This window comes from Mandrillus leucophaeus, unplaced genomic scaffold (genome assembly GCF_000951045.1).
Source record: "Mandrillus leucophaeus isolate KB7577 unplaced genomic scaffold, Mleu.le_1.0 Scaffold67, whole genome shotgun sequence".
NCBI classification, from domain to species: Eukaryota; Metazoa; Chordata; class Mammalia; order Primates; family Cercopithecidae; genus Mandrillus; species Mandrillus leucophaeus.
The window spans coordinates 3,189,953-3,215,024 of NW_012107252.1; the positions used below are offsets into that span (position 1 = coordinate 3,189,953).

A 25,072-nucleotide genomic window follows, 5' to 3' on the forward strand; every position below is an offset into this window, starting at 1 on the left:
GGTGTGGTGGCACACCCCTAAAATCCCAGCTACTCGGGAGGCTGAGGTAGAATTGCTTGAGCCTGGGAGGCAGAGGTTGCAGTGAGTCAAGATCACGCCACTGCACTCCAGCCTGGGCGACAGAGCAAGACACTATCAAAAAAAAAAAAAAAAAAAAAAAAAAAAGTAGGAATGATAGCTACAGGCTAGGTCTTGAGGGACCTTGTAGATGAAGAGATTGGGATTTGTTCTGAGATCAGTAGAGTCCAACCAAAGGTTTTAAGCAGGATTGTGATATGGCCATATTTATCTTACAGAAAAATAGCTCTGATTACAGCATAGAGCATATATTAGACAGGCACAGGGAGACCGGGCTATAACAGAAGGCTGGTACAGCAATCCAGGTGAGAAGTAAAGGTGTCTAGGCTGAGGGGAGTAGAAATGGAGAAAATTAAGTAGATTTGAGATCCATTTAGAACATGGAATTAAAAGGACATAGTAATTAATTAGAAGAAAGAAGAGAGAAGCAGGAATGAAGGAATTCTCCCAGGTTTCAAGCTTGGGCAGCTGGGTGAATAGTGGTGTTGTTCGTTAAGGTGGGAAATCCAGAAAGAGGTTCTGGGTGTGTGTGAGGGTGAAGATGAACTTGGGGGGTATGGTTTAGGTTTTAAGTGCCCGTAGGACACTGAACTGGAGCTGTCCAGGAGGCAGCTGGATATACACATGTGATGCTCAGCCAGGCACAGCCGCTCACACCTGTAATGCGAGCATTTTGGGAGGCCAAGGCAGGTGGATTATGAGGGCAGGAGTTCAAGACTGGCCTGGCCAACATAGTGAAACCCTGTCTCTACTAAAAATACAAAAAATTAGCCAGGCATGGTGGCGGGTGCCTGTAATCACAGCTACTCGGGAGGCTGAAGCAGGAGAATCACTTGAACCCGGGAGGCGTTGGTTGCAGTGAGCTGAGATCGCGCCACTGCACTCCAACCCAGGCAACAGTGTGAGACTCCATCTCAAAAAAAAATAAAAAATAAAAAAAAATAGTGGAGCTCAGGAGAGAAGGCCGAACAGGAACAAGAGATTTGGTTTGGGCACAATGGAAAGATAATTGGGCAGGCTAAACTGAGTGTTGAGCAAGGTGAAGTCTAGGCTGAATAAAGAAAAAATGAGGAAAGGAGAAACGACTGAAAAAAAAACCAGAAAAAAAATATGGAAATATTTTCAGATATTGAACAATTGGCAGCACAGGGCACTGATCTCTGAAATAAGGGAAGCAGATGAGGTTAGTCCTGTAATTGCCCAAGCCAACTTCTTGGAGAGTTTGCAGTCCACGTTGCAGGGAAGGAGAACCCAAGAGTCTGAAGGTGAGGTAACAGTTGAGCATTTGAGGAGGCCAGGGCAACTAGAATTCACAGATCATCAGAGAGGAGAGAACTGCACAGAGAGAGAGCTCAGGGGATTTGTTGCAGGTCCCCCTTGGACTTCTCAGCTGATGGGATATGTGGTACATGTGGGTGGGAAAACTACCAGAATCTGGGGAAAGAACCACTGGAAAGGGGCAGCCAGAATAATCCCTAGAGGTCACACAGGGCTGGGAATTGTGGGAAAACTGTATAATGCATGGGGTATCACATAGTGTACTCAGGAAGATATTGCCTTATCTGTGGGGCAAAATTAGTAACAGTGCACAATTAGCCTTAGACTAAGTGACTTAATTGTATCTCAGAAATACTTAAGGAATGCACAGGTATCCTATCCCCAACAAGGTAAAATTCACATAGCTGGCAGCCAATCAGAAATTACAAGGCAATTCAGAAAAGCATGAATATACAACCAATAATGAGGGAAAAAACAATCAGTAGAAGCAGGCTTAGAGATGACACAAATGAGAGAATTAGGGGCATTATGTCCTATTCCTATATTCATGAAGGCAGAGGAAAGCATGAGAATATTAAGGAAAGGCATGGAAGATTCAAAAAAGAACTCCCAGAGATGAAATATACAGTGTCTGAGATGAAAAATTTACCGGATGAATAATCAGCAAATTAGACACTATAGAATAAAAAAAAATAGTGAACTAGAAGATACAGCAGTAGAAACTATCTAAAATGAAACAGAGTGAGGGCTGGGTACAGTGGCTCAAACCTGTAATCCCAGCACTTTGGGAGGCCAAGGAAGGAGGATAGCTTGAGGCCAGCAGTTCAGCCTGGGCAACATAGTGAGACCCCTGTCTCTACAAAAGTTTAAAAATTAGCTAAGTGTGGTGGTGCTTGTCTGTAGTCCTAGCTACTCAGGAGGCTGAGGCAGGAAAATTGCTTGAGCCCAGGAGTTGGAGGCTGCAGTGAGCTATGATTGTGCCACCACACTCCAGGCTGGTCTACAGGTTGAGACCCTTGTCTCAAAAAAAGAAAAGGGCTGGGTGTGGTGGCTTACACCTGTAATCCCATACTTTGGGAGGCTGAGGTGGGTGGATCACTTGAGGTCAGGAGTTCGAGACCAGCCTGGCCAATGGTGAAACTACGTCTCTACTAAAAATACAAAACTTAGCCAGGCGTGGTGGCATGTGCCTGTAATCCCAGCTACTCAGGAGACTGAGGCAGGAGAATTGATTGAACCCCGGAGGTGGAGGTTACAGTGAGCCAGGATTGCACCACTGTACTCCAACCTGGGCCACAGAGCGAGACCCTGTCTTAAAAAAGAAAAAGAAAAGACACATAGAGTGAAACATTACTGGGGAAAAAAAATGAACAGACCACTGGTGAGCTATGGGACTTCAAGCAGCCCTAACACACGTGTTATTGGAGCCCCTAAAAGAAAAAGGAGGGCAGAAAAATATTTGAAGAAATAAGAACCAAATTTTTTTCAAATGTGATTAAAACCCACAGATCCAAGAGCCCCAAGGATGCCAAACACAGGAAAGATGATGAAAATCGCTGCAAAGTATGTCATAAGCACTCCCCTCTCATTCCCACAGGTGCTTGGCAGAGGAGAGGAAAAGCAGCGTCCCCTGGAGAGCCTCAAGAAAAGCTTTGTAGGGTCTGCCAGGCTTCAGTTGTGGCAGGAGGTAGAGTGGGGTGAGCCAGGTGGTTGAAATCGTGAGTCAGAGGGCATTATGAGAAGGGTTGTCAGAGGACCGAGGATGAGAGAAATGGGGTCCATGGCTCATTGTAACTGGCTCTGAGATTTACAGCTAAATCTAAACTCCGAGATTTAGCTAGCTCTTTAGTTTTCAAAGATTATTCCTATTGTTTGCAAGGGGACTTTATTTGTTCAGTACAACACATTTCTTCTGGTAATGCTCCTTGTAACCATGTGTATCACATGGGAGTCATCATTTTCCACAAACCCCGTCTCCTCAGTCTCTGTGACTAGAACAGAACGAAGTGCTGGTGCACGCTCCACCAGCCCTAGCCTTTCCCCAGGAGTTTTGCCCTTGGGAGCAGAGGGCCTAATGCAATCCCTTGCCAGTGGCAAAGCGGAAGATGTTTGCCTACAGGTTGCTGGTGGCCATGTTGCCTCACTCACGAAGAAAGCTCACCAGGGGAGAGTACAGACAATAGAGGGAGGCCCGATGGCCTCCCCGATGGCCTCCCTCTATTCCAGTCACTCTTGGTCACCCCTGAGACCCTCCGCACTCTGGCCCTTCCTACGTTTTGGTTATGTGAACCACTAAATCACCCTGTTCACCTGAGTTAGTGCAACCAGTATGTTGAGCATGCAAGAAATGTCGAGGGATCATCACAGACACCTTCATTTTGTTTCCTACTGTTCCCTTAAAATGTTTTCATGTCTTTAATACATCTGAAGTAATAAGAATTCCATAGTCGCAGTGAGTTGCCATTTCCAAACTTAGAGGGTCCCATCTTGTGTAACAGTCACAGCTTTCAATTCATAAAAGCTGCAGTTGCTCCCTTCCCCGCAATAGGGCTTAGTGCTGGCAGGTGCCAGGTGGGGAAAGGGCATGCCCTGCTTGTCTTTCCTCTTCCCTCCTCTCCCATATGCCTCTGACATATCCAGGATTGCTGTGGGAGTGAGAGAGAATGAGCAGTAAAGACCTAGAGTGTTTGCACTCTCTGGACCTGACAAGTAGTTAAAGCTGACTCTGATGGGGTGCTTTTGTGAGTATCCTGATGACCCCTTTCCGTCTTAGGGGCCTCTTCCCGTGGTTACCCTGGTGTGGGTAATGCCCATGTCTCCGCCTTGCTCCTCACTTCTGTAGCTCCTGGGAATCCCAGCATCTACCGGCTGCTTCTCTTGGCCGAGGGCCGGTCAACCCTCCAGGCAGATCTTCTGGAAAGGACCTGAAATGAGCCCACACCAACTCCTTCATGCATTAGTTTTTGCCACAGATTCTGGGAATGCAGGCCAATCCCCATGCAGTGCTCTCCTGCAGCAGCCCACCCATTGCCCTTTGTGTCCTCTAGACTTGTTGGGTAGGAGGTGGGCCCCAGGCTACCCACTGTGTTCTCTAAACCTTAAGGCCATGTTAGGCGTCCTTCAGAGGCTGGAGTGAGAGACAAGTACCCCGCCTGCCCTGTTCATAACAGCTCCCCACAAAGACATTTTTCAAATCCTCTCTCCCTTCATCTCTAGCAACTGATTGCTATTTATATTTGATGTAGGGAAGGCCTTTAGAATTACGTGATATGTATTAAGAGATTTCCTTTGAAAATCTGCGTCTTAGTCTAGCACTTCACTGTGGTGTCTGAAATGTATCACCTTATAGGCCTGGCTAAAATTTTATTTCGAGCATCCTGTTACCCTAATTTGATTTGGACTTGTGACTGTTGTGACCAAATAATCCTGATAATAGTCAACAGATATTTATTGAGCATCTACTGTGGGCAGCCACAGCCCTCATGAGTTGTCAGTCCACATAATCTTTACATTTTTCTTGAATCCATTTGCCAATGTTTATAAACTTAGAAATTTTACCTTAAAAATCCAGATTCCTGCCTTGAAAAAAATCAAAAGATGTGGTAATGCGGGGCCTGAGTTGCTGCCTGGCATAGTTAGCAGGAACTAGTGGGAGCCACCCTTCAGCAGGGCACACACTCTCCAGATGGACTGAGTTCCCTCTGGGCTTTGACGCTAGAGCCACGGGTGAGCTGCCATTTATCATCAGTGGGCTCACAATTACCTTTCCTTAAATTATTCTGGTACTCCTGTCTCTTTTCTGAGGGCTGTGGGGGGTACAGTGATCCTTCACCGTGTTGCCCAGGCTAGGGTGCAGTGGCGTGATCACAGCTCACTGCAGCCTCGATCTCCCAGGCTCACGCCATCCTCCTACCTCAGCCTCTGGAGTAGCTGGTACTACAGGTGTGCACCAGCATGCTCAGCTAATTTTTAAAAATTTGTTTGAATAGATGAGGGCTCACTATGCTACCCAGGCTTATCTCAAACTCCTGAACTCAAAACAACCCTCCCAGCTTGGTCTCCCAAAGTGCTAGGATTACAGGTGTGAGCCACTGTGTCCTGCCCTCATATCTCTTAATGAAAGAGAGAAAACAATAGATAGACCAGGAGAGACATGAAGGGACAAACTTGCTTTAGAAATGCAGAGTTCTTAGAATTGTAATATGCAGTGTGTGTGTGCGTGTGTGTGTAAAACAAAACAAAACTAAGATGCCATTGGCAAATAATAAACCACAGATATAATTATTTTTACTATACAGAAAATATATGGGAGGAAAAACAGTGAATTGAAAAAAAAAAGACATTCCAACAGGATTTGTTTTTTAATGCAACTAAAATAAGTAGTGTGAGCTGCTGTATAAGAGTATTACATTCTCCCACTTCCCTCATTTGTGTTATGCTCTTGCTTGGCCCCTGACATTTGAATTTGCAACAATGAGGGAAACATTCTCTGGCCTCTCTTGAAGGAATCCGCATAAGTATGGATTCATTGTCTAAGGGAGTCTTAGCTCAGGTCTGAGGAGCAACAGCACGAGACTTCCCCCAGGGTTGTCACCACACAGGGAAAAAGTAACGGGTATTTGGCAAGTTGATAAGGCTTCCTTTTTATGGAATGATAAGATAGGATTATTGAGAGGGCACTTAACTTTGACACTAACTCTCTGCAAATTGTATTTTTAGTTTTATTTTATATTTCAGTCTTTTTTTGTTTTTCTTACCAATGTTTGTAAGTTCTTGATATGTTAAGGCAAGTCTTTCATCCATTTGCCTGCGTTAGAGCAAAACCAGAATTATTTTGAGGAAAGGCTTTCACTTGCTCAAGGCCATTCTCTTGGGAGGTAAGCCTTGTGTTGAGTTGTGTGTCCTAGCTGGTAGCTTCAATTTTAAGAAGAGGATTTATTCTCTCTCCACAGCTCAGATGATTTTGAAAGCAATGAGTCTGGCCTTAATTGGCCTTGCAGAACGACTCCTGGGAGGTACTTGTCAGCGTGTGTGACTTCCCTCTTTTTGCTGTTCACTGCTTATTAAAGCCTGAGTTCCTCGAAAGCTTTGCTGCCTGGCCTTTTCCATCCAGTATTTTGGTATTCTGTTTTACCCTCAGACTGAGCCAGGCCAGCTAAGAACTGCATTCATAGGCCACCTTATTTTGGCTAGACACACACACACACACACACACACACACACACACACACACGCACACACACACATACTGCAACTATGGAGCAGAGCCATAAGAAATAATCCCATGACACTTCCTATCATTTTCCTTATACAAATGTTTTTGAGGACACAGGAAATTTTCCTCAAGTCTTAGTATCAAGAATAGCTGTGATTCTCCTGGTTTATTTTCTAGATACTGCTGAACCATGAAATCAGTGCTTTGCACTTAGTTTTAGCTATGGAAAATCTTGAGGACAGATCTGTAATCTTCCTCCAGCAAGCACACACGGCCCTAGGATATTCACTTTTACTATTTTCCTTACCCCACCTGCATTTTCCTAAGTTTATGTCCACTTTGGCCCCCAGATTTATCCTTTTTAAAATCTTGTACTCCATACAATTTTATAGAACTGCTTCAACCTCATTTTAGAATGAGGCAAGATGTAAAGAACTTAAATAAATTAAAATACTGATTAATCACTTGTTAGAAACATCAATTTGTCTTTAGATTTTATTGTAAACTTGCTATTCTTTATGTAATCTGATGTATTGGTTCTTTATGATGACCATGAAGAGAATTGGCATGGATTTGGGGACCTGTTGACTGCCACATCCTCACCCCATGGCTAAGGTGACTGATTCAGCAAATGCTGTGTTTAGAGCTCAGAGGAAGCAGATATTGCATCTGAGCCTCTTAATTTTCCAGGTTCCAGTTTCATGGTTTACTAAATTTCAGTTCCAGTTACCACATTTATACAGGAAGGAAGGCAGTTGTATACCAACATAGGACTGGCTGCCCTAGAATGCATAGGAAATACCTGGCATTGAACTTGGTCCTTCACAAAATAGGTGTTCAGCTGGTGTTTTGTGGTTTATGTATTTAGTTGTATTCTTTGAAGCAGTTGAATTATGTTCTTTTCCAAGGGTTGTCTGTCCCCATGGTCTAGGTCTGGGGGATGCAATATGCTAGTATCATCAGTGACTTGACTTAAATGACATTTTCTGCTTTTCTTTTTCAGAGTATGATCGGTTGGGCTTCCTCCTGAATCTGGACTCTAAACTGTGAGTAGAATGAGAAGATACATTGGCTCTGTGGCAGAGAGGTCTGTGAGAGCTGGGTCTCACTTTGAAGGGTCAGCTCTCATCATTCTTCTGGTGACTAGGGGACTCCCTGGGGCCTCTGTCCTCAGACTGTCAGCAGAATCTTGGGGCATGTTATGGTCTGCAGTGGCCACAGAGGGTGGGATGATGGGTGCAAACATAAGGCCTTTGATTTGGCTGGCACAGGCAACTTATTATAGGAGGAGTTGGAAGGACTAGGAGGCTCCTGGAAAGGCTTCTCCTACAGGGTAGAGGACAGTTGAGTCACAGTAGGAGGTAGGGACCTCTCAGAGATGCTCTGGCACCTAACATGCACAGCTTTCTGTGATCACTCCCTATCTTACTCTCCAGCTTCAACTCCTGCCACTCTTGCCACAGGTGAACCCTCCTTTTCCCTCTACCTTTGTGTATGCTTGTTACCTGTGCCTGAAATTCTCTTTCCTTGCTAGCTCACTTGGAAAACTAAAAAAAACTACTTCCTCCCCACACAAAATTGTCTCTTCCTCTGTGCTTCCTTTGAATTTTCTACCTCTGTTACAATTATCACACTATACTGTAATTGCATAATAATTACTAATTTTTTAAGGGCACAGGCTCAGAGCTAGGCCTAGTAGATAACTTGGTTCAAATCCCAGATTGACGTTTATTCTCTTTGTGATTTGGGGCAAGCTACTTAACCACTCTGAGCCTCAGTTTCGTCTATAAGATGATGACAATAAACTTATTCCACAGGGTTTTTGTAAGAATTTAATTGAAGTGATTAATTCATAGAGGACTGTCAAATACTAAGTATCTAATCCTTCCAGGATCCTTCCCTACTGGTCTTCTTGGTCTCTCTAGCACCTAGACAGTATTGGCGTATGTTTGTCAGGTACCCATTAAACACTGAACACTTGGATGGATGGATGGATGGATGGATGGATGGATGGATGGATGGATGGATGGATGAAAGGATGGGTGGATGGATGGATGATGGTAGGATGACTGTGTACTTTCCTATTTGACAAGCATGCCTTGAGTTACAGCTCTCTCCACTCCGTGTGTTCATGCCCCTGCAAGCCTGCTCACATAGCTGATGCTCAATAAATTCTTGCAGAACCACCTTACTACCTACTGTGATTCCTTTCTATTGTTAGTCATCTTTGTGCACCTCTGTCCCCTGCCCTTTACCAGGCAGACATCATGAAGGATCAGAATTGTTTCTCTTTCCTTTTCCGTGTTGCATAAGGGCCTTTTCCACAGTTGTGTCTGATGATGATGGCCACACCTGCATACAAGACATCAAATCAGGGGCTGGTTGGTTTTCCTACTGAATAGTCTGGCATTTGGCTTCTTGGCTCTGATGCCTCATACTGTGAGTTCAGGCATTGTAAATCTCCCAACTTTTACACATTATGGAGGCAACTATGAAGGAAAATGTGTGTGTTCTGTATACCAGGCTAGTAGAGAGATGTCAGCCGCATGTTAACATCTAGGGAATGGGGTATTTGATTGTGGTAGAAAGCCATAGGCTTCACTCTTAGAAAATTCTTAATTTAGTACTCTGGAAAAAAACAAATCAAGTATAAGCCATAAGCAAGTGAAATGCCACCAGAACGGAAGAGATAAGAGTAATTCCCAAGTTGAATCACACTGATGAACAAAAGGCATATTCTCTAGGACATACTACAATATTTAAACTGTCTTCAGCAGTGAAAGGAGGAGGATGAGGAGGACATTCCTACCCTGCTCTCCTGACAGTTGGGTCCTGCAGAGTAGGCTGTTGTGTAGCTTTCTGTTGCATATCAGGCCAGTTCTTTGAACTATGTGAGTTAACTTGGTCATTAGCACAGTAAATTGGCTTGGCCTCATTTGATTTAACTCACAATCTAAGGTACAAGCTACTTTCCTGCCTCTAGCTGCAAAGCTTTTTCTAGTCCAGTGCTGTCTTCAGAAGTCCAGTGCTGTCTCTCCTGTCTCACAGATACCTGAGAAAGGTTTCCACCTACTTCCAGAGAGAAGTTTCCAAGTTAAGAATTCTGTTTTTGGTGGGGGCAGTTACTCAGCCAAGTTGAGATCACCCCTTACCAAGTCCCTCTCTAGTTGTGTTATATTCTATTTCTGAAGTATAGGAAAGGATCTGAACTTTAGTTGGAACTGGATTTGAATTCTGTCTCTGCTGCATAGTATTACATGACCTTAGATAATTATTATATTTTAGCTTTCTGAACCCATTTTCCTTTATGAAAAATGTAGATAATAGCACTTACTTCCTATGGCTTTATGCAGAATAAAAGAAAGTGTTCTATAAAGTATGAATAAGTATGCCAATGTAAAGCTTTCTTTTTATTTATCTTGATTGGGATTCTTTTAGCTGCTGCTGCTTCTTCCTCTTCTTCCTCCTCCTCTTCTTCTTCCTCCTCTTCTTCCTCCTCTTCTCCTTCCCCCTTTTCTCCTTCCCTCTCTTCTCCTCCCCCCTCTTCTCCTCCCTTCTCTTCTCCCCACTCTTCTTCTCCCCCTCTTCTCCTCCCCCCCTTCTCCTCCTCCTCTTCCTCCTCCTCCTCTTCCTCCTTCTCCTTCTCCTTCTTCTCCTTCTTCTTCTTCATCTTCGTCGTCATCTTCTTCCCTTTTTTGGTACAGACAGGCTCTTGCTATGTTGCCCAGGCTGGTCTTGTACTCATGGGCTCAAGTGATCCTCCTGCCTTAACTTCCTGAAGTGTTAGGATTACAGGTGTAAGCCACAGTATCTGGCCTCATTTAGATTCTTGGGTATAAGAATTTCATATGTTTTGGGAAAATTTCAGCCATTATCTCTTTAAATATTCCCTCTGCCCCACTCTCTCTCTACTCCTCTTCTGAAATTCTGGTTAAATTTTAGACCTTCTCATTATATTAACTTATCTTCCATATTTTTCATCTTTTAATTACTTTTATATTAACTAGAACCCCAAAGGACCCAGCGTAAGGATAAACTAGAACTATTAATAAACCTGCACCCCCAAAGCAGGCTGCAAGAACAATTACCAAAGCACTGAGTAGGTCATGGCACTGGAACAAAAACACTTGGTATTTGTTGCCAGAGTTCTCAGGTGATCTAGGGAACCTCAAGCCATGAATTCAGTTTAAGGCATTCCAGACTGGCAGTGCCTCCAAGCACCTGGCAGAAATAAATGCAGACTTTTCATAGAGGAAGACATATGCATTCCTCATAAATAACTTTTCAAGGAAATGAACAGCTTACGGTAAAAAATAACTAAACACACAAGGAAACAAGCTTCTATTGAAGCTTGTTCTCATGGTTTTATGAGAAACATGTAAAACAACTGGCAACAGAGGAGTATCCACAAAGATTTCTGAAATTGGAATTACCACACATTATTTATAAAGCAATTAAATATATTTAAAGAAATAAGAGACAGTACTGAACTATATGCATAGAATAGGGAACTATGAAAAGCAAAATACCAGATTTGAAAAAACAATGAACTTGTAGAGTTAAAAAATACAATTACCAAAATTAAAAACTCAGTAAAAGGGGTTAGCAGCTGATTAGATACAACTGAAGACAGAGTTAGTGAACTGGAAGATAAGACAGAAGAAATTATTTATAAAAGGGATTGGCAAACTCTTTTGGCAAAGGGCCAAATGGGAAATATTTTAAAATTTGGGGCCTTATTTTTTCTGTCACAATTACTCAGCTTTGCTGTTTTAACTTGAAAGCATCCATAGATAGTACATAGATTAATGAGTATGGCTATATTTCAATAAAACTTTATTTATGGACCCTGAAGTTTTCATTATATATGTATATTTTTGAGATAGAGTTTCATTCTTGTTGCCCAGGCTGGAGTGCGGTGGCGCAATCTCGGCTCACTGCAACCTCCACCTCCCCGGTTCAAGTGATTCTCCTGCCTCAGCCTCCCGAGTAGCTGGGATTACAGGCATGCGCCATCACGCCTGACTAATTTTGTATATTTAGTAGAGATGGGGTTTTTCCATGTTGGTCAGGCTTGTCTTGAGCTCCTGGCCTCAGGTGATCCGCCCGCCTTGGCCTCCCAAAGTGTTGGGATTACAGGTGTGAGCCACCATGCCTGGCAATTTTATATAACTTTTATGTGTCAAAAGTATGCTTTTTGATTTTTTTCCCCATCTATTAAAAATGTAAAAGACATTCTTAACTTACAGGCCATATAAAAAACAGGTGAAAGGTTGGCTTTGGCCCACAAGTGTGGTTGGCTCACCCTTAATTGAGAATGCAGCACATCTCTATCTTGAGAATTGTCTCCTCACTCCAGATGTTTTCTATTCTTGGAACCCTATTGCATAGAAAAACTCCTTTTAAAAAAATGGATTCGGGGGTAAATGTGCAGGCTTGGTTACATGGGTTTATTGTGTGATGCTGAGGTTTGGAGTATGAATGGTCCCATTACTCAGGTAGTGAGCATAGTATTCAACAGGTAGTTTTTCAGCCCACTCCCCCCTCTAGTAGTCCCCAGTGTCTGTTCTTATTTTTATGTCCATGTGTATTCAGTATTTAGCTCCCATTTGTAAGTGAGAACATGTGATATTTCATTTTCTTTTCTGTGTTAATTTGTTTAGGATAATGACTTACAGCTGCATCTATCAACATCATTTTTCATAGAAGTAGAGAAAACCATTCTAAAATGTATATGTAACCAAAAAGCCAGAATAGCCAAAGCAATCCTAAGCAAAAAGAACAGAGCTGGAGGTATCACATTGCTAGACTTCAAACTCTACTATAAGGATATAGGAACTAAACTTGATATTGCTGCAGAAACAGACACATAGACCAGTGGAACAGAATAGAGAACCCAGAAATAAAGCCACACAGCTACAACCATCTGATCTTTAACGAAGTCTACAAAAATAAGCAATAAGGAATGGACTCCCTATTCAATAAATGGTGTTGGGATAACTGGCTAACTATATGCAGAAGAATGAAACTGAATCCCTACATTTCACCATATATAAAAATTAAGATAGATTAAAGATTTAAATGTAAGACCTCACACTATAAAAATCCTAGCAGAAAACCTAGGACATACCCTTCTCATCGTTGGCTTTGGCAAAGAATTTATGGCTAAGTCCCCGAAAGCAACTGCAACAAGAACAAAAATTGACAAGTGAGACCTAATCAAATTAAAGAGCTTCTGCACAGCAAAAGAAACTATCAAGAGACAGCCTACAGAATGGGAGAAATACTCTTAAAATACCTTATATCTAGTGATATTCCAAAAGCCTGGAAATAGACATTTTAGATTTTTTTTTTGTCTTCACTGTACTTGTTTAATTATGTCTTCCTGGAATAGAGTGGCTTATATTTTCTTTGAGAATTCCCTTCTGCTTGTATCTACATGACAAAATCACTTGTTAGTGCTGTGAACATTATTCAGAATACTGATGTGCAAAACCTTGTCTTTTTACTACAAGAACTGTTGTTCAAGAAGGCAGAACTTTTTGGTGGTTAAAAATGTGAGCTGTGGAGTCAGACATGGAGTTTTGAGGCCCAGTTCCACATCTTACTAGCTCTAATCTGGAGTGAGTTATTTAACTACTAAGTCTCAGTTAAAGCATTGACAATAGTAATACCAAGGATGAGAGTTAGCCCTTATCAGTGTCTGGTAAACTGGCAGGGATATAGCCGAAAAATGAGACCTGGACTTAAGCTTGCCTCCTGCTCCATACCCCAGATTTCATTTCTTCACTCTTTCATTTAGCAGATATTTCTTGAGCACTGGCTATGTGTTTTCTAATTGGAATAAATAGAAACTTCTAAGCCACAGGTGTAGCCTTATAAGCTTGATTGGAAAGGCTATCCTGTAAGCTGAAGTCTTAGTGAATGGGGAGGAAGCAATTGAGAACAGGAAGGGAAGGTAAAGGGTAGTATTGCTGGATAGCATGAGCAACAGACAAGTTTTTGGTTGTTTCTTTTTTTATAATAAGCGTGACATATTGGTGGTTTGGAAGCATTAATGGACTCCAAAGAGGATAACCGTGGATCCCAGGGTCCATGGAGTATAGATGAAAGAGCAGCCTCCTTTGCAGAGGGCTGTAAAAATGGTGTTTTCCCAAGAGACCCAGGTTTCTATGAAAGCAAAAATGGAAGGAACATTCGCTGAAGAGTTTGAGGATATAAAGGAACACAATTTTATGCCACATAATTGAAAGTTAGAGTGTCGGCTGTGCCGGGGGAGAAGTAGGAAATTGGACCAAGAAGAAGCAGAGAGCAGTGACTTGAGGGAAAGAAAACTGAGGAGAATATGGTTTGGAGAGAAACAGGAATAACTAGAATGTGAGACTGGTGAGCTGGTGACATTACTAGCCTTGCGGTTGCCTGAGAATTGACCCCGTCTTCCCCAGGGGTTGGGCACTCAGGCTGCTACGTGCAGACAGCCACAACCTGATTTAATGATACCTCTGAGGGGGCACATCTGCTGTCTGAAAGGAGTCTACTGTTGTCTGGCTCAAAGTTGAGGGCCCTGGGAAAAGGCTCAGGGGTAAAGGCTCTTGCCTCAACAACAAAGTGGATACTCTCTCATTCAATCAACAGATTTGTTGAGCAATTAATATGTATCAGGCAATATTCTGTGCTCTGGGGATATACCAGTGAACAAGACAATCAATAAACAAAAATGTTATAAATAAAGTTTTTAGGATTTTGGAAGGTGATAAGTGCTGTGAAAGAAAATAGAGCAAGACAAGGGAATGCTGTTGAAGAGATTGCAGGTTTCAATGAGACAGTCAAAGTAAAACTCATTGAGAAGGTAGCATTTGAGCAAAGAGTCAAAGGAAGATAGGCAGAGCATTCCAGAAAGAACCCTAAGGAAATCTCAGTCTCCATTATAAGGAATATAACACAATGAGCCAGGAATGTGCCCGTTAGTCCAAGAGAGAGATGAGCCATCTGGATTTCTTGAAGGAGCCAGATCCCGGTGTCCAGGTGTGAGTTTCCTGAGCCGATGTGGGCCTTCTGGGAGCAGATTTAATTAAATGGAAGTTTCATCTGTTTCTGCTGGGTGTGGGCAAGTGCTCTGTGCTCTGGGAAAGCTCTGTCAGCTGCCACAGTGTGGTGTTTTACAGTTGTCCTGTGGGCAAGAGCATGGGGACTTTAATGCTCAGTCTAATTTCATAAGGAATTCCATGTGAAGACACAAAAATATGAAAATGAAAGCAAACAACTCTTAATCCCCAGAGCCTTGTGAAAACCAGGTCATTTGTAATAGTGGATAAACATGGAGCAGTCTAAATATAGCCTGAGGTGAGTTTTACGCTTCTAAAACAGCCTGTCAAGTTCTCTAGGGCTTCAAGGGGAAAGCATTTATTGAGCACCTACTGTATGCCCAGTGGTGCACTAGGTACTTTCTATGTTACCTTTTCCCGCAACATTTGCTTAATCTCATCCAGTATCAAGGCTTTAAATGTAATCTATATGCTGATGACGCCTACATTTATATCAAGCCCAGTTCTCTTTCCGCACACTCCAGACTCATTTACCCAATTGCCTCCTTCATTCGGATGTGTATTAGGCATCTCACACTTAACATGTCCAGAACCAAACTCCAGCCTTTTCTACCCCAGGAAATGGCAGCTAACTACATCCTTCCATTGCTCACATCAAATGCTGTAGCATCATTTCTTTGACACTCAAATCTGATAATCAGTAAACCCTATTAGCTTTACCTTAAATACCCTCAGATCCAACCACTTCTCACTACCTCTATATCATCACTCTGTCCAAACCACCACCTCCCAATGAACTTTTGCACTCCTAACTAGTCTTCCAGATTTTATGCTTGCTTCTCTGTGGTCTGTTTCCACACTGAAGCCAAAGTGATCCTATTAAAATACAAGACAGGTCTTATTACTCCTGTGATCAGAACTCCCCAATGGCTCCCCATTTCTTGTAGAATGACAGCCAGAACCTTTACAGTGCTCACCAAGGCCCTACATGGTCTACACCTTGGTTTCTTGTTGGTCTCCTGATTTATTGTTTTATCCTGGGCTCCTTGCTGTGATTTGGATACTCCAGGCCTGTTCCCGCCTCAAGACTCTTGGCATTTGATCATTCCCTTGTCTGGAACACTCTTCCCCAGATACCTGCAGAGATTGTGCACTCCCTTACCTTTTTAGAACGTAGTTCAAATGTTACCTTCTTAATAAAATCTCCCTTACCCATCCCATTTAAAATCATAGCCCCATCCCCTATTGGCATTCCCTGTTCCCCTTTACTATGTCATTTTCTCCAGGGTGTCTATCACTCTCAGATGCTGCATATGTTTTTACTTGTTTATTGTCTGTCTCCATCTACTAGAGTAGATGAAAAATAGAAATAGAAAAAAATAGTTTCTCTATTTTGTTCCCTACATTTTCTAGCAGCAAAACCAGTGTCTACTGTATTACTTGTTGATCAATTAATAAATATTTGTTGCGTGGATAAATGGTGGACAACTCTATGAAGTAGACGGTATTTAAATGCATTTTAACAAATGTGAAAATGACTAAGAAGGAATAAGTAATTTACTTGTGTTCACAGAACTAAATGTGATCAAGCCAGTATTTGAACCCTTCTCTGCCTGCCTCCAAACTTTTTTACTTTTCTCACTATTCAACATAGCTTTCTGTTTTTCCAAATTCACAGTCAGTTTGATCCTACGTTTTAACTATATACCAGAAGCTTTGTAAGGGCAAGAAGTAGGAATGTTCTGCTCACAGATATATTCACAATGCCTAGTACAGTGTTTATGTGCATAGTAAGTATCAATAAATATTTGTTCAGTCAATCAAGGACAGTAGGAAGAGGGTATGAGTAAGAGAGAATAGAGCCACCTTTAATAACAAAATCCAGATCTTTCAAGTATTGTTATTAGAAGATTTTTAGGGAGAGGGGTACAGTGGTGAGGACTGTCAGGTGGCCCCTTCCTTTATCTAACCCTGACTTTCCCCATCTCCTGGAGAGACTGTCACTTGAAGAACTTCTGCCACCATCATGCTGACTTCAGAGGGCCAGCTTCTGTTTAATGCCTTAAAAAAAAAAAAAAAAAGAGGAAAGGGGGGTGTGTATGGTGGGGGGACACTTTCTTTTGGCTCCTTTAAGCAAAGCTAAAAATATTTCACTAAAGATTAAAAGAGGACAACAGAGAAATTCACCTTGAGAGGACAAGAAATCCAAAGGAGTAGTCTGGTTTCCAAAATGATTCTGTCTCTTCTATAGCTAGCACAAGCCAGGGCCATACTTACTTCACAACAGGAGAGCACGGCATTGCAGGATTTGGCTAGCTTCCTTGCTTCATGACATCTAGCCTTTTTCACAGCCCACTGTTCAAAGACTTTCTCCTAGACATCTTGAGCTATGTGATCAAGACCGAAAGAGCCAAATTCCCACTTTGCAGCTTACCGAGGACTCTCTCTGCACAGTGGTTTTTGACCTTGACTGCAGATTGGAATCACCTAGAGAGCCTAAAAAATTACTGATGCCTGCATCCCATCCTCTAGAGATTTTGAAGCCATTGAGCGAGGACACAGCCTTTGCATTAGGATTTTTAAAGCTGCCCAGGTGAGTCTAATATGCAGCCAAATTGAGAACCACTGCTTTAATAAAAGATTCTGTTTCCTGTCTGAGGAAGTCTCCACTTCCCTAGATAATTGATACCAAGAATAAATCTGTCTGTACAAAGGAGTATGTCTATGTGTGATGATTCATAACTAAGACCTCGCTACCCAGAGATTCTTATTTAGTTGATCAGGAATTGGGGCTCAGGTACCTTTATGTTTGAACATTCTCTCAGACGATTCTAATGTGCCAGCGTCAAGAACCATGAAGTGACCTCAGGCTTGTCACTATAATCATATCGGAATATAATATAACAACTACTGCAGAATATCATAATAGTTATGTTAGGGTAGTGCAGTTGCAGCTACTTTCTTTTCTTTTGATTCAAAATATTGTTTTTATTACACCCTTACAATGAAAAAAAATGTTTGGATGTTTCTGTAATTTTTTCAAACTTTCATTATGGGCTATAGATCTCTAGACACTATTTTCAGAAATCCATTTTATATTAGTTTTTGGTTACCAATTTTTTCTCTAGTTTTTCTTAATGGTCTTTTAAAATCTCAGCCAATTGAAGAACTTCCTATACATTATATTGACTAATTTATCTTGTCCTTATCTATAATTGAAATAAATATATGTGTAAAGATGTAATATTTGTCTTTTCTATGCTGCCAAACTCCAGGAGACCTGAGGGTGGAACTTGAGAAGTCTGGAGGAATGGGCAGAGACCAAATTATGTGGGGCTTTAGAGATAACAAGGAGAAATTTGGGCTTCATCTCAAGGGCAAAAGATGCCTTGAAGAGTTTTAAGCAGATGAGTAGTGACATAATCAGTTTTGACCCTTAGGAAGATGTCTTTGGCCGCAAGAAGGTAATTTGATTAGAGCGGGCAAGAATGGAAAGGGAGAGGGTACTTAGGAGGCTATAGTAGAAGTACAGAGTAGAAATCAACAGAGAAAATCAACAAAACAAAAGCTAGTTCTTTGCAAATATCTATAAAATTGATAAACCTCTAGCCAAAAAGAGAGAAAGAGAAGATATAAATTACTAATATGAGAAGTGAACATAGGATCATCACTACTAATCCATAGATATTAAAAAAATAATGGGCTGGGTGAGGTGGTTCACCCTATAGTCCCAGCACTTTGGAAGGCTGAGGCAGGAGGATCGCTTGAGCCCAGGAACTTAAGACCAGCTTGGGCAACGTAGGGAGACCTCGTCTCTTCAAAAAAACAAAATCAGCCGGTTGTGCCTGCAATCCCAGCTACTTAGTAGGTTGAGATGGGAGTATCACTTGAGCCTGAGAGGTCAAGGCTGCAGTGAGCTGTGATCACACCACTGCGCTCCAGCCTGGGCAACAGAGTGAGACCCTGTCTCAAAACAAAAGAAAAAGGATAATAAAAGAACATTGTGAACAACTCTGTACTCACAAATCTGGTAACTTAGTTGAAATGGACTGATTCCTTAAAAGACAGAAACCACCAAAACTGACACAGGGAGAAATAGACAATCTGAATAAATTTATACCAACTAAAGAAATTAAATCACTAATTAATAACTTTCCAAAACAGAAACAAGAGTCTCAGATGGTTTTACTGGTGGATTCTATCAAAATTTAAGGGAAAAAATGATACCAAATGGTACCAGTTCTCTACAATGTCTTCCAGAAAATCAAAGCAGTAAGAACGCTTTCTAACTCATTCTATGCGTCCAACATTAGCCTAGACATTACCCTATTACCCAAATAAAGATATTGTGAGAGAGGAAAACTACAGACCAATATCTCTGATGAACATGCTCCAGAAATCCTCAACAAAATTATTAGCAAATTGAATTCAGCAATGTATAAAAAGAATTACATGTTGCAGCCAAGTGGGATTTATTCCAGGTATGCAAGGCTGGTTCAGCTTTCAAAAATTAATTAATGCATATTCCGTGACATCAACAGGCTAAAGAAGAAAAATCGTATATCCATAGATGTAAAAAAACCATTTGATACAACCCAATACCTATTCATGATTTTTTAAAAAGTTATCAGCAGACTATGAGTAGAGGGGAACTTCTTCAATTTGATCAAAAAACCTATAGCTAACATCTTGCTTAGTGATGAGAAACTGGATTCTTTTCCCCTAAGATTGAGAAAAAACCAAGGATGTCCCCCCGCACCACTCCTGTTCAACATTATACTAAAGTCTTCACTAACACAGTAAGACAAGAAAAGGAAATAAAAGGCATACAGATTGGGAAGGAAGAAATAAAACTGACGCTGTTCACAGATGACATGATTGTCTATGTAGAAAATCCCAAAGATTGGCAAAAACATTCTGGAACTAATGAGCAATTAAGGCAAGTTTTCAGGCTGTGAGGTTAACATACAAAAGGCATTTGCTTTTCTATATACCAGCAAGAAGCAGTTGGAATTTAAAATTTAAAACACGGTGTTGTTTACATTAGTGCCAAAAAAAGGAAATACTTAGGGATAAATCTGATGAAATATGTGTGAATGTGTTTGTGCACAGATTCATATATGAATGAAGAAAACTACAAAACTCTAATGAAAGACATCACATAAATCTAGATAAATGGATATTCCACATTTTGATAGAAGGACTCAGTATTGGGTTTTGGGGTTTTTTGGAAACAGGGTTGCCCAGACTGGAGTGTAGCGGTGCAACCACGGCTCACTGCTGCCTTGACCTCCCAGGCTCAAGTGGTCCTCCTACCTCAGCCTCTCAAGTAGCTGGGACTACAGGCATGTGCTACCACACCCAGCTAATTTATTTATTATTTATTTATTTTTATTTTGTAGAGTGAGGGTCTTGCTATGTTGTTGGGGCTGGTGTCAAACTCCTGGGATCAAGCAGTCCTCCTGCTTTGGCCTCCCAAAGTGCTAGGATTACAGGTGTGAGCCACTGTGCCCAGCCTCAATATTATTAAGATGTCAGTTCTCTACTTGATCTATACATTCGATGTAATCAGAATCAAAATTGCAGCAAGTAATTTTATGAATATCAACAAACTTATGTTAAAGTTTATGTGGAAAGGCAGAAGACCCAGAATCTACTGACGATGAAGAAGAAAGTTGGAGGATTGACAGTACCTGACTCCAGACCTACAATAAAGCTATCAAGATACAATCAAGATAGCATGGTATTGGCAAAAGAATGGACAAATAGATCAATAGAATAGGATAGAGATTGCATAAATTTACCCACACAAATATAGTCTGTTGATCTCAGACACAGGAGCAAAGGCAATTCAATGGAAAAAAGGATAATTTTTTAAACAAATGATACTGGAATAATTAGATATCTGTATGTACAAATTAATCATTCACCTTGTACCTTTCACAAAAATTAACTCAAAATGGAACCTAAATAGACTAAATGTAAAACCTGAAACTATAATAAACTTCTGGAAGGTAACATAGAAAATTTATGTGACTTTGGGTTTGGTAATGAGTTTTTAGATACAAAACCAAAAGCACAATTCAGGAAAGAAAAATCAATAAGTTGATTTTATTAAACTCTAAAACTTGTACTCTGTGAAGTTCACCGTTAAGTGAATGAAAAAACAAGCCACAAACGGGGGAAAAAATTGCAAATGCATACCTGATTAAGGACTTGTATTCAGAATATACAGAGAACTCTTAAAACTCAACATTAAGAAAACAACCAACCCAATTTAAAAAATGGGCAAAAGAACCAAAAAGACACCCTTTCCAGATGGTCAAAAAAGATACGCAGATGGAAAATAAGCATATGAAAAGATGCTTGTGTTATATGTCATTAAGGAAATGCAAATTAAAACAACAGTGAAATACTATCACACCTATTAGAATGACTCAAAACAAAACAAAACAAAAACCTGACAGTCTCAAATGCTGACAAGGATGTGGAGCAGTAGGAACTCTCATTAACTGCTGGTGGAAATGCATAATGGTTTGGCCACTTTGGAGCACAGTTTGACAGCAGCTTACGAAGTGAAGCATAATATGACCATATGTTCTAGCAGTCACCCTCCTAAGTGTTTACCCAGTGGAACTGAAAACTTACATCTACACAAAAACTATACATGAATATTTATAGCAGCTTTATTCATAATTGCCAATAACTGGAAGCATCAAGATGTCCTCAAACTGTGGCACATCTAGACAATGGACTACTATTCAGCACTAAAAAGAAATGTCTGTTTAAAAAACAAAACAAAACAAAAACAAACAAAAAAAAACACCACTAAGGGCTTTTAAATCAGGAAATATAAAAAGTATATTTTATAAAACAGCTATAACCAACATCCAAGGGCTTTGAAATCAGAACGGTCTATATTCAAATCTTCCTTCTACCACTTCCTAGTTGCATTTTTTAATTTCTTTGTTCATAAAATGGGAAGAATAATTCCTATCGTATAGGACTGTTTAAGGATTAACAGTAATGTAAATAAAAGTAAATTAAAACAAAAACAAAGCCCCTGATACTGCTGAATAATTGTTGGTTACATTCCTCCACTCTATTATTTTGCTTCCCAAATATAACTTACGAATATTCTTCCTGCCTGTATCCATTGTTACCCCTTCAACCAGGTCTCCTCATTTCTCTCTTGGACTAGTGCATGTCATTCATCTGCATAAAAATCCTTCAGTGGCTCCCCATTGCCTCCATCAGCAAGTCAAGACTCCTCGTCCTAGCAGCAAGACCATGCTGTGGTCTCACAGGCTTTGTTCTGTCAATACTAATGTATTTGCAGTTTCTGATGTGTGCCAGGCTCTCTTTCTGCTTTGGACCCTTGCACATGTTGTATCCTTGGCTGAGAATGCCCTTCTACTTTCTCTCTTTTCTTGACAGTACCTCCTCAAGATACCCACCCTAATTCCCAAGACCACTTTAATTGTCTGTCTCCTCCATATGTTTTATATAACAGTGGTTGTACTTATACCCAAAGGTAATTTTTTTTTTTTTTTTTGAGATGGAGTCTCGCTCTGTCGCCCAGGCTGGAGTGCAGTGGCGTGACCTCAGCTCACTGCAAGCTCCGCCTCCCAGGTTCACATCATTCTCCTGCCTCAGCCTCCCAAGTAGCTAGGACTACAGGTGCCTACCACCACGCCCAGCTAATTTTTTTTTCCATCAGCCCTATAAAATGTACATTACTATAGCTATTTTAAGAGTTAGGGAAACCAGTTGTGTCTTACCTGAGGTTGCATACCTAGTAAGTGACTTAAACTCCAATTTTCTAACCTTAAACTGATTATGCTTTACATCAAAGAAAGTTGGGGCTTTGGTAAGAACAGGATAGAATTTTGGAGTCAGTTTTCTCTTGTCAAAAATGAAAATAATACTTACCTTAGAGTAGGACTGCTCCAAAGGTGGACAGGGCCCTGGCCAAATATGTTTTGCAAGGCCTCTGCCTGCATGAACCGGTTGATAGGTCCATGTATGGTATAATGACTTACTAAGGATTTAGAACAATGGGTAGAGAAGAGATGCTTATGTATTTGTTTGTTATCCAATCAGTGCATATGAAAATTCTTTTGGGTACCCAGACACCACCACCTTTTTCTACTCAGGTTCAGGAACCATCTCTTTGTGTTTTCTATTGTCAAATATATCATTGCTGGAAAGTTTCATGTCTCCTGCCACAAAAAACAAGTATCTGTATTATTAGTACTCAATGCCATGGCTTTTTGGAAACTGTTTTGTGGAAACAGTGATCTTCTCCCTTCAGTTCTCCAGTATAGTTCAGCTCATGCTGGATACATCATTTCATGAGGCTGCACTATCCTTCCTGAGGCCTGGGAGTACTGTCTTCCAGTGACTCTCTCAAAGATGGGACTGCTTTGTTGGTGATGACCACACATACCAGTGTCGAAGAGTGCAGGGAAAATGTGAATGGTAATGTTTTCTGGTCATGTTAAATGTATCATTTGACATTTTATAGTGTAAACAGAACAGTGCATCTTCCAACCATGGCTTCTCCTGGACTCCTTCAGCCCCACATGCCTGGGTCTAAGGGAGGTACTACTTTTTAGAGGATTATTGTAAAGCTAAATTAGATCATTAGATCCCCTGTCTGGTACCTGGTTTGTGCTCAGTGAATGTTACTTCCCTTGTGTTTTTCACTACCACCCAGAAAGAGGATGTGTTTTTATTTTTAAGGAAATGAAGTGTGGAAGCAAAATTGAATTGGAGAGTCACGGCAGATCTCTGGTGGAGTGCTTCCGTGAGAATTGTCTGTTGAAGCACTTGGAGAACTTAGTGGGGAGCATCCCTCCAGCTAAGATGAAATAAATTACAAGGCCCTGAAGACAAATGTAACCTGGAGTAATGTCAGCTTGAGAATCACTGATCAAATAGAAATGTGGCCTGGTTTGATGAAAAGGTACTGCAGTGCCTAGCAGCAAGAGCAGAAAGGCAGGGCCTCCGGAGCTGAGAAATACCTCAGATGACTCAGATCAAGCAGTCCCTTTTTTCTTAAAGTGATAGAAGACATTTGACAGTGCTTCAGCATTTATCATAGATGGCTGTACATGGGGCAAAAGCTGTAGAGAAACCCGAGTCTACATTGGAGGTCACAAAGAACAAAGAGTCAGTGATGTCTAGGGTAGAATGGATTGGCACAGCCCATATGTGGGTAGATGAAGGAAACTGGTGACAATGCAAGAAGACCCAGCAGACCTGGAGTAACGAGTCAGACAGGCAGCAATCAGAGGAGACAGAAGTTGTCCTTAAGGAGAAGCATTTCCATCTTGGGGCTTGAGAGGATCTATGGCAGTAAAGGCTATTTCAAAAAAAAAAAAAAAATTAAAGTGAAAATATTTAATGACAGAATAGGATTACTCAAGCTAGGCACAGCTGCTTCTGCCATTTCCCTCATCATATCATTATCCCAGAAACAACTCTCAAGTACTTGGAGAAAGGCATCCTCATGAGGAAGGTAGAAGATGGAATTGAAGAATTCCCTCCTCTGTGGATGGAGCGAGCTCTATGCGGAGAGGCTCATCTGCACGCTCATGCATGTCCCCCTAGCATGGTCACACTGGCTTTGATTAAGCTGCTGGGTTGTTAGGCAGTGTGCTAAGTACTGCATACATGGTCTTCTTTTCTCATAACAAGTGCTTTAAACTAAATTAGCACATGAATTGAGGGAGCAGGCATGGTAGGGGCTGATCTGAGTCCGGTCCTCTCTGCAGTGATTCTAGAAACTAGACTGTTGGTTACATGATGTCCATCACTGATCTGTAGAGTCCTCAGGAATAACCATCAATGACCCTTTCCCAGTTTCTCTGGCCATCACCCTACTTCCCCCTTACACTTACTGTTGATTAACCTTCCAAGGCAAGGTAACCAACTGATTTCAGTCCAGCATTTTATTGGGTACTTGTATACTCTGTGCCATACATGCTATGCTAAATGATCATATTCTATGAAAGATATTTAAATAGACAATTACTCTTCAGTGTAATGAAGTGTAATGCTAGGCCTTAACTATGTCCTAGTCATCATTGTATCCTTAATCCCAGGCCAGTTAGTTAGCATGTACTGAACACCAACAAGGGGCCAGGCACCATACGCAGTGCCAGCCCTTCTTTCTCAGCGTAACTGTTACAAAAAATTTTATAAAATAAGTACTAGTGTAATCCCAGTTTTAAAGTTGTGGAAATTAAGGGCACAAAACAATTGAAAAGACACGCCCCAAATCACACAGCTATTAAGAGAGCCAGGATAAAAATCCAAGCAGAGTGTCTTCATTGTCTCTAAATATTTGTTGCAGGAGAAATGAGAGGCAGAAAGGGGAAGGCAGTAGGAGAGTAGGGGAATAAGTGAGCAAGCGAAGATGAAGGTCTGCCCCAGGTAGCTCAGGTCCACA

General features: G+C 41.3%; 1 protein-coding gene across 21 annotated transcripts in view; it reads left to right on the top strand.

The window, feature by feature from the left end:
* The window catches only part of ST3GAL3 (ST3 beta-galactoside alpha-2,3-sialyltransferase 3), a 208,538-nt gene that overhangs the window by 73,409 nt on the left and 110,057 nt on the right, over positions 1 to 25,072 (top strand). For 15 of the 21 annotated variants that reach the window (XM_012001798.1, XM_012001813.1, XM_012001812.1 and 12 more), the window contains one exon: positions 7,575 to 7,617. In XM_012001798.1, coding sequence (XP_011857188.1) covers positions 7,575 to 7,617 — 43 coding nt within the window. Of the gene's footprint in view, positions 1 to 7,574; positions 7,618 to 9,589; positions 9,597 to 17,045; positions 17,210 to 25,072 lie in introns of all 21 variants that reach the window. The other 6 variants (XM_012001795.1, XM_012001796.1, XM_012001797.1 and 3 more) reach the window with 2 other exon arrangements.